The following is a 10,861-nucleotide window of genomic DNA, read 5'->3' as shown; positions in this document are numbered from 1 at the left end:
TGATCATTCTGAATGTATTTTAATAGACTGAATCATGCAGTGATCAGGCAGAGCGCACTGCAAATGCGCACTAGACTTCACGTAATGCGTGCACTCTGTAGGTGTTTTGAATGTTTTTTTTTGCGTCGTGAGAATATTGAGCAAAATAGCTCACTTGTCATGGTGTTATTTAACTATATCATGTTATGAATAAACTAAACATTTTGAATTTTTACCTCCGTGTGTTTCTTCTGAGTTTATGTGTGCTGTTACGCTCATTTGTACTGAAGTCTCGAGACAAACAGAGTGAGCCTCAGCGCGAGCTTGTATTCTGTATTCTGCTAACTTACTGCAATTCTCTCCGATGACGCAGTAACTTACCGTGGGGAAGAAAAAAATCTTCGGTCTGTCCAATGATTGTAAACAGTCATTAGGTCCGTCAGACTAAAGATATTTTAGCGGTAATGAGACCAAAAATAATTAAGACCCATCGAATCCGAATTTAAGACGAAGACTTTTTAAGGCCTTATATTAGGAAAACATTATTTAAGACATTTTAAGACTTTTTAAGGACCCGCGGACACCCTGTATGAAGAAGACCACGCTACAGTCATGCAAACTCACAAGATGAGTGCAGTCAGCCTTACGAAGAAATAAAAGGTCTGCAGGCAGACCAACGGAAGAGATAAACAAGGTTTAACTGAGCCTGAACTGAAGCATGAAATTAGATTTGGAGTTCAGAGTTTCAGGTCTGTTTCTGAAAGTGCTGGTGTCTGCGAGCAGCTCTTACTGGGCCTGGAAGAGGAAGACTCTCCAGTCAGCAGTCTTGAGTTTGAGAACATTGGGCTTCTTCTCGTAGTCCATCGCCTTGATGGTGAGAGCATGATGCACGCTGATGGCGTTCTTCAGGTCGTCCTCTGACAGGGCCTTCTCCGGCTTATACTCATCCTGCAGGAGCAAGCACACACAGGACAAATCATGAACACGAACAGGGCTGGGAATCCAAGGAATTTAACATATGTGACCATGCAGCACAAAAGCAGTCTTAAGTCGCTGGGGTATATTTGTAGCAATAGCCAAAAATACATTGTATGGGTCAAAATTATCGATTTTTCTTTTATGCCAAAAATCATTAGGACATTAAGTAAAGATCATGTTCCATGAAGATATTTTGTACATTTCCTACTGTAAATATATCAAAACTTAATTTTTGATTAGTAATATGCATTGCTAAGAACTTCATTTAGACAACTTTAAAGATGATTTTCTCAATATTTTGATTTGTTTGCACCCTCAGATGCTAGATTCTCAAATAGTTGTATCTCGACCAAATATTGTCCTATCCTAACAAACCATACATCAATGGAAAGCTTATTTATTCAGTTTCTCAATTAAAACAATTGACCCTTATGACTGGTTTTGTGGTCCAGGGTCACAAATCTGGTTCAGATTCCTACAGATTCTTTCATCACATCTGAAAACGTCATGCCTTTTGCAGAGACAACACAATAGAAAGTTGTGATGTTTATTATTGGTTTTTATATCATCAATGAGATCACTGCATTATTGCATCACTGCGTTGAATTAGAATCAAATACTGTTTCTTTATGGCATGTGGATGCCAAACACCACCAAGCCGAGCCTGTTAATTGTGTATTTGAGTGAACAAGCTACAGTATATAACCTGACTGTAGTGGAGCTTAAGTGAATGTAAAGAAATTATACTTTCGAGACTGTTTCTTATATTTAAGAACACTTGAAAAATGCACTTTGTAACAATTTTATATTATTTTACCTAAAAGTACATTTTAAATCCAAAGGCGTGTCCTAATTTGTGTACTTTTGCACTATGCTATGCTGTTTCGTATAAATAGTGCGAGTAGTGCGTTCTCAAAGAAAATTCCAAAAAGAGAAAGTGCACTTTAAATACCCGGATGATGCACTTAAATAACCGAAGTGTGGAGTGTTGGACACTTCATGCACTTCAAAACTGTCACAGCTTTTATTGCGTAGCCGAGGGGGAGGGGCTACCAGACTCCAATTATGAATCACAAAATAACCTTATATAATTCATACACTACCTGGTAGACAGTGTATAAGTGCACAGTGTATAGTTTGTCATTTGGGACGCAGCTATTTTGTTTTAACATTCTTTTGTCATGTTTTGAAGAATTACATTTATATTTATATGGTGAGTAAGGTACTAAAGTAACTGATTCTATAATTTTAACTGTAGTGTAATTTGGTATTACATTTAAAGCTAATATATTTTAAATTTCAACTTCATTACAAATGTGTAATTAACAATATATTTAAATACATGACATACAAGTGTCAACAGAAATGATATCAAAGTTTATGTAAATGCTTGTCAGTACAGTCCACAGTATACTTGAACTATATTTCAAAGACATTACAAGTAATTATGAAATTACATGTGAAGATTTCAAGTATTTACATGGTTCAAAAAGCACTCTGAAGTTCAGACAATTTTAATATTTAAACTACAGTACATTTTAATTTACTTGCAATTAACATGCAATTAAGAGTCAGAAAACTTTGCACTTGAGTGTGTTCTTTTCCTCCAAAGTAAAAGGTCTGTGTGAACTGAGAATGAGAATGAGAATGCTATCCAGCACATTTCTCTGATACATCATTAGCTCTAATGCCACGGAAACAATCAGTCACCAGCACAAAAATATACGCACAGGTACGGCCTGCTTCTGCGCCAATATTTCATGCCTGTGACTTTTGCATGACTGCACAGCTAAGCAACTAACGCAAGTTCAAATGGAGCACATAAATAAACTATTGTAATGCTGAAACGCTTCTTTCTTTGATGGGCTCTGAAAAGGTTTGCCAGACCTGAAATAAATGCGTGAATGTGATTACGTCTCACATCTGAACCTCCTGGAGCAGAAACTGAATTATTATTGATGTTTGTGGGAAATGATGGAAATTTGATTAATCAGCAGTGCGAGAGGGGAAAATGAAAGAGAGAATAAACAAACCTTCTGCAAATAGAGGATCATGCCTTTCAGAACAGCATAGAAGGTTTTCCAGCCGCGCTTCCCTCTCGGTGCTAGAGAATACAAATAAAATAAATACAATACAATCATTTATTCGCAACTATCATATGTTAACTCTTTTCCATTCAATAACAGTTCATAGTGACCAAGACTGTTAAAAGAACAAATTAAAACATACCATTACAGGCATCATAACTTATTCCAAGTCTTCTGAAAGCTTTGTGTGAGGAGCATACCCAAATTTAAGATGCAATGCACTATTAATCACTGTAGCTGTCAAATCTCATACTAACCACAATTGGTATCAACCAAGCGGCAACCTCCCGCTCTCTCTCGTGAAGCTGGCTGCAAAAGGGAGTCAATCCCATAGACCCCCCCATGTTAAAATGCCCAACTTTACAGCAGAAAAAAACATGTTTACAGCCTGGTTCAAAAAGTGGTTTTGGTCTGTATAGCTAATTTTGCCCTTCATGACAACTGTGAGGGGGATGAATTTTTTTTATAACTCATCCGTTTAAATTATATTAAGCCTTAAAGTTCTGCATAATTAAGGGCGTGGCCACTTGAGTGACAGGTGGATTGCTGCTGCTGTCACTACCGTCGCTAGGTAGGCGTGGCTTCAGCAACCAGCTCCCGCCTCTTTGCCCATTTTCGATTATCCAGGAGTGACACGCTGCCCAGATGGCGACGGCCGCCTCCGCCCACTTTTGACCTTCAAAAACGCTCTTCGGAAATCTACGGGTGACGTCACGGACACTACGTCCATGTTTTTATACAGTCTATGGTATCAACACACACATAAATGCAGCATGGACTACTTTTGTAGTGCTTTATGGAGCTCACCAGCATCTGTCCCCTTTCACTTTCACAGTATGAGATACAGCAACATGAGCATCCTGCTAAACATCTCCATTTGATTCCCACTGAAGTCTGAAATTCATTCCGTTTGGAATGACAGTGTGTGTTAAAAAGCGTCAATCATTTCAGCAGTCTGTTCCATCTCTGAAGGGCATTACTTACATTTCTCCTGTCAGATGAATCCCTTGATAGCGTCTCTGTAGAACAGCTTTATTTACGGCTGTGCTATAGGAGCTCTGGGAAGCATCCGAATCCTTCACACCCCACACAGACTGAGTTCTCAGTAGTGCGCTGATGGCTCCTCTGGGACCCTGGCCTGAATGCTCTCAGCATGTGATGCAGCAGATCACTAAAGCCCTGCTGTTTATATCCCGACTGTAATACACCCATGGACACGCTCATTAGACCGCATGTCTACTAAACTCATGTTGGCACATCTTCTGCCACAGCTGGATAGTAAATCACAAAATCACAAAGCAGGGGAAGGTAGAAGGTAACCACTTCAGTTTACCCTGTTAGATGTGTTCAAAAGTTTGCAGTCAGTAAGATTTTAAAATAGTTTTTAAAGAAGTCTCTTGCTCACCAAGGCTGCATTTATTGATCAAAAATAGTTAAATACAGTAATATTGTAAAATATTATAACAACTTAAAATATCTGTTTTCTATGTGAATATATTGTAAACTGTAATTCATTCCTGTGATCAAAGCTGTATTTTCAGCATCATTACTCCAGTCTTCAGTGTCACATGATCTTCAGAAATCAGTATAATATGCTGATTTGCTGCTCGAGAAACATTTCTTTTTTCAAGATTATTTGATAAATATAAAGTAAAAAAGAACATTTATTTGAAAACATTTTTTTAACATTATATACACTTTTGAGCAATTTGATGCATCCTTGCTGAATAAAAGTATTAATTTCTTTCAATATCTCACTGATCCAAAACTTTTGCATGGTAGTGTTTATAACACAAAAACAGAACTATGTATAGTTTGTGAAAGCATCCTTTTAAACTTTCCTAATATATCAGTTTTGATCATATCAGCTCTCAGTCTTTGAGATTCTTCTGCAGGACGAGCTGTAATCGGTGCATCTCTTCAAACAGACACAACAGCTCATCGGGTTTCTAGTGACTCTAGAATCTCATTAGGGAGGAAAAATAAGTGGACATAATATATGAGAGACTACAGCCAAAATCCCATTTCACCATGTGTGCTTGCCAAAGCACTGAATCACACCTGCTTTATCCTCGTTCACATTATACAGCATTTATTTAATGTTCTTTCCCATCATTCCCTGCACACCCAGAAGCTTAGGTTATGAAGAGTCATAAAGTGCTTATGAAAAAGACATTTAATTACACAAATAACTAATAAACTGAAATGCTTCCTAAAATCTAGAAGTAAAAGTCATTTGAATGACCTTGACCTGCTAAAGAGAAGTCTTTAGTTGAAAACTGTTTAATGTTTTCAATTGGAATTTTAAAAAATGCTTAAATCATGGTATTTTAGTTTGAAAAATCTAATTAAACAATACACTTTTCACAGTATTTTTATTTTTTTATTACTGTTTCAAAATCATGCTGCTGCTGGATCATGTACACTGTACCGTCAAAATGAGCAGGTGTTGTATTGGAGATGTTTCAAATGAACTCTGGATTAAATCTTACTTTTCTTCCCGTCCATGTCAGCGTGGATTTTGCGGGTCAGGAAGCCAGTTTTGTAGACAGCAGCGTTGGGGTCATGGGCAATGTCCAGGAACGGGTTACTGCTGCTGCTGATGCGACTGATGCTCTTAGTGTGAGAGTGATGGTTCTTATCCGCCAGCTCAGACAGAGACTTCTTCAGCTCATCTCCATCACTACAACACACACACACATATCCCATCAACTTTCATGCATGACAACTCTTCCACAGCCCTGACAATGCATGAAGTGTCTGTAGTGAGAGTCTGAACAGGTTTGAGCTGTGGAAACTCATTTCTGTAAGAGACTGATGTGTGGGAGAGTCCGCAGTCATTCAACATCACTGCACAAACACATTGATTACTGACACATAATGCACACCTGTTATTATGCGGCCACCTGATATTTGTGAAAATAAAAAGCAGGAAAAATCAATAGATTTAATCTAAATGTAATTTTTTAAAAATCGTTTCTTTTGCATGACATGAAAAAAATTTAAGACAATTCATGCATCTTGATCGATCGCATTGACATCTGTTTTGGTATGCACACTCCAGTTTATACAAGATCACATAAATGTTTCTCTATACAACAGATATGAATCCAATGTACTATTCCTGCTAGTGAGTGTTTATGGTAGTTAGTGTTTTACAGTCACTGCATCCATGCATGCATCTATTACTGCTCGCTCATGTATGCATGGCAGAGCTCCTAAAAAACAAAGTGATGGTGATGCCATCCATCTCAAAGGTATCTCGGTGGGCCACTTGTTTTTTTTATAAATAAACAGGCACCTGTCCAATCAATAAGTGACCAAATGTAAATGTCCCCAGTGCTCAGTAGTAATCTAGATTATGTTATCAGATCCCAAAATTTAAGTACTTGTAATTAGATTATATTTCGTTTGAATTTGCTCATATGGTACACAACAATCACATTCAAATCTGTTATAAGCAAGTTAGGCCAAAAGTAATCAAAGCTAGTCAGGAATACATTACATAAACTGAATAATCTGACAGATTACATGGTCACACTTTATTTTAAGGTCCAATTCTCACTATTAACCGATTATTAACTATGACTTCTGCCTCAATAAACTCGCACACCATCACACACACTTTTTGGACCTTAATTGGACCATGTGTTTATTGTGTATTTGTGTGTGGTGGGAACCAGAGCCAGTGATGATAAAGATAAAAATAAAACCATCATTTTTCACCCCTTGTAAAGATGGAAAAGAAACGTGATGCTTCACAAAGGTGGTGGTGTATGATCTGTGGGGCAGTGAATATTGCATGTGCTCTTGGGAATGCCGGCTTGAAACCAGTCTGCATCCTAATTCAATGCTTTTGCTCTAGAATGTCCAGTTCATTCTTTTTATTTCTGTTCTAAAAATGATGATGGTGATGGTGGTGAATGTGAAAGTACTTACACTGCCCATTCCAGCTTCTCATTCTTGATGGAGTTATACAATGACTGCATGGGAAAAAACAGAACAAAGACAAAGGCTTAGTATGGTATGCATTCAGTTTAATAGAATTCATATTCACCTGAAGTACAATTTATTAATTTAACCTCCTTAAATAACTGTTCTTCAAATGTGAGGTCTGTCCCATGGTGCGTGTGATCCGTGTAACTGTAATTTCATCGCTGTGGAAAACGTATTAGATTGGTGCTTGTGCTCTTTTATTTAATAATCCATCTCACTGAGTTATTATGAAGTCAGTAACCGGAGAATCATGAGTTATGATGAAAAGCTGTCTCTTCTGGACTAACGAAGCTTTCTTTTTTTTTAATAATTCATTGTCAAAATGTCACACAATTTATTTGCACCATTTATGCAAATGCAAGACAAGATTCCCGGGTGAAGTATGAGCGAAAGGTCAAACCAAACATCAAAATGCTGCAGAAATTTCATTTGTTAGCATGAATATTAGGACACATAAATACTTCTTCAGACCTCATGCAAATGTTCAGAAGCACAATATGCATCCGGCAAGTGTCAAATGACAAAAAGGGCTTCACTACATTCATGAGCGTGCAAGATAAAATAGACAGGCAAACTCTCAGCTGTCATCTGATACACATTTCACATGAAGCAACGTCACTGTAACTCTGATGTGACCCACGGCAGACACTCAAGCGGCTGATATCTCATAACAGTCACCGTCTCATAACACTAAACACACGTCAGCTGATGTTACGTGAAGCTGCTGCATGGCACACGATGGGTCACAGCCCGTATGCTTGTGGTCTGCAACACACTCATTTGTGTCAATACAAATATGAGAAAAGTCATGATACCAGTCTGTGCTTTCTGACTGAGAGATGGCTGCTTTTGAACGTGATCTGTGTACACTAGGTGTGCATGTGAACGATCGAATGCACTGCTTGGTCAAAATGCCTGTCGTGGCGTGATTTCAGTGCCAGACCAGCTAGTTACAGTATGTCTTAGATAAACATAAACTGCTAGGCAAAATCTGTGATGTGTCTTCTAACATTACTCAAACAATAAACCTGGCAAGAAACAGAGAACATTCTGCAGAACAAGGAAATAAACATAATTTATTTCCTTGTTCTCTATGATGTTTATTTGCATAATTACATGACAAATCTGAAGCAGCGTTTACTTCACTAACAAACACTTGAAGCTACATTCCATCATTTTAATTATTTTTGTTAATATTTTTATTTCACTTTTTAAATGGAGTGTGTTCAATAGTATTCGTTTTTGCTGAGGTTTTTAAATTGGAACCAAGAGACCTGAAGTTTTTGATAGGCTTCTTAGTAATTTGTGATAACATGAAAACTCTTTAAAATTTCAGCATCTATCAGAATTTGCTGTGTGTTGTTCTGTTGCTGTATGTCATGTGGCCTAGTGACTAATAATCTAGCCTGGTAACTTGAATGTTTTAAGTGTCAAAGGATAGTGTATACTGCACTGTGAGGGACTTTAAATAAGAACCTATAGGCAAAATAGTAATTAGTAAACATGAATACAAAAGTTATATTTGATATTTAAAATGATAAAAATAAGTAGACTGATTTCCTGAAGAGTGTAAACGACGTGGTGCTTCAAAACACTGATCCAGTATGCTGATTAAGAGGCACAACAGGTCAACTACTCACCCGATGCTGTGAGTTTGGGGCAAAACTATCTGTTTGAATGACCAACAGCACTAACGGAATTGAAAACATTATTTTGTCTTTCTATTTAATGATGTTAGTTACACAAATTAAATTCAACTTAAAATTACTGACAAAAAACAGCCCTGATGTGATGTAAAAATAGGTTGTGACGTAAACCACACATTCTAAAAAAATAATCTGTTGGAGTCAATAGCCTCGTGGGCAGCGCTCCAACATATAGTTGTGTTTTGTCTGAGTCCCGGTTTATGCTTGTTTCCTATGTCATCGCCCCCTCACTGTCTCCCACATCGCTTCCTGACAACTCTATACCTTATGAATAAAGGCAAAAAAAGCCAAAATAATTATGTATATAAAATATATATATATATATATATATATACATATATATAATCTAGCTTAATTCATATAAAATGAATAATATTATAATATATGTGTGTGCATTTTAAATATTTATATAAAATAATAATCTGAATAAGTCATTAAAGCAACCTACACAGCAAAGTACTGTAAAAATGGTATACAGTTATGGTACAGTTAAAAATGGTCACATATAGCCATAAACTCCAATGTGCGCATATTCCAACTTATATCACTTGAGCCTCTAAATCCAGCTAAATCATCAATCGTTTTCTTCAAATGCAACTAATGCAAAAAAAACATTTCACAAGCATTCACTGCCGTTCACTGCATGTGTGTGTAGTAATTTTCATATATAATCTAGCTTAATTCATATAAAATGAATAATATTATAATATATGTGTGTGCATTTTAAATATTTATATAAAATAATAATCTGAATAAGTCATTAAAGCAACCTACACAGCAAAGTACTGTAAAAATGGTATACAGTTATGGTACAGTTAAAAATGGTCACATATAGCCATAAACTCCAATGTGCGCATATTCCAACTTATATCACTTGAGCCTCTAAATCCAGCTAAATCATCAGTTTCCTTCAAATGCAACTAATGCAAAAAAAAACATTTCACAAGCATTCACTGCCGTTCACTGCATGTGTGTGTAGTAATTTTCCCATTTTAGTTGACTCAAAGTGAGAAGTTTCAGTGTTCATATGTGTCCAAACACAAAGCCATGTTCCTCTCACATGAGATGTGTGTCCGTGGATGCCGCCCGCTGGACACAGACACATTACAGCGACGTGTTTACGGCACAACAGAAAACACACGGGTGTGCAAGAGGGAGCGAGTTACGCTGGCATAAACAATGTCTGTGAATCATAAATCAAACACAGTGGCCAATAAAACAGACAGACACCGCCACCCCGGGTCAAGGTGACACGTTAATGCCATCCCAACAACAGATGTTAACAACAGCATGCATTTCATTCAATAACTGGCACAACTGACAAAAAAGCCGTCATCAAACCATCCATCACTTAAAGAAGCAAATTGCTGCCTGTCAGCTTCAGGTAAAGACATAGATCCAGTGTAAGGACACAGACACGTCTCCTCCAGAGGGAGATGCAGCATTTTGTTGAGTGCAAGTATTGTGCCCAGTGCTGCAGGTGCAACACCAGAGCAGCACTTAATAACAGGGTTATATGAAGAGCTTTAGTCTGCATGCGAGATAACAGCAGCATGTCAGCAATGATGTCCAATAACAACAGATTATTGTTAATACAGCACCACAATGCCAAATAAATCATCTCCATTCCAGGCACACAAACACCACAGCAAACGTCAGGCTCATTACCTTCTCCTTTTTGGGCAGTGCAGTGTTGAATTCAGCAGAACTGGACACTTTGAGAGACTTGGAGCGGTGCTGGGGCTGACGCCTGACCGGCTCCTCCCTGCCGTACTTGATGGAGCCACCAGCCCGCATGCGGACCTTCCCGGTCCCCTGAACGCTGTTTACCCCGATCATCTCCTCCGATTAAAGCCTTTTCACACGCACACGTCACAAGAGAGGAGAGCAAGCTTGATCTGGAGCCCGCACGACAGGAGGGACGTGTGAGGAGGTGGCGGTGAGCCACGCAAAAGGAAAAGAGTGAAAACGAACAGACAAGCAAAGCCGAACAGCACACAAATGTCCCTGCATTCAAGACACGAGCGGCGCTGCTCTCTCCCGCATCACTCACTGGAGTGTTTGGATACAGAGCGATAGTTTCCCTGGAAGCAACACGTCAGTGACTGGTAGAGT

The 10,861-nt window shown here is 38.1% G+C and overlaps 1 protein-coding gene across 2 annotated transcripts in view; it reads right to left on the bottom strand.

Annotated features, from left to right (window-relative positions):
* Nucleotides 1-10,861, bottom strand: part of LOC107564111 (PH and SEC7 domain-containing protein 3-like) — a 117,232-nt gene that overhangs the window by 9,858 nt on the left and 96,513 nt on the right. For both annotated transcript variants that reach the window (XM_016249107.1, XM_016249108.1), the window contains exons 10-13: nt 6,984-7,027; nt 5,537-5,727; nt 2,991-3,061; nt 770-927 (exon numbers count right to left, since the gene is read on the bottom strand). In XM_016249107.1, the coding sequence (XP_016104593.1) occupies nt 770-927; nt 2,991-3,061; nt 5,537-5,727; nt 6,984-7,027 (464 nt within the window). The remainder of the gene's footprint in view (nt 1-769; nt 928-2,990; nt 3,062-5,536; nt 5,728-6,983; nt 7,028-10,861) is intronic.

Source organism: Sinocyclocheilus grahami, unplaced genomic scaffold, assembly GCF_001515645.1.
Source record: "Sinocyclocheilus grahami isolate Dianchi unplaced genomic scaffold, SAMN03320097.WGS_v1.1 scaffold911.1, whole genome shotgun sequence".
Taxonomy (NCBI): Eukaryota; Metazoa; Chordata; class Actinopteri; order Cypriniformes; family Cyprinidae; genus Sinocyclocheilus; species Sinocyclocheilus grahami.
This window is presented reverse-complemented; position numbering and strand designations above follow the sequence as displayed.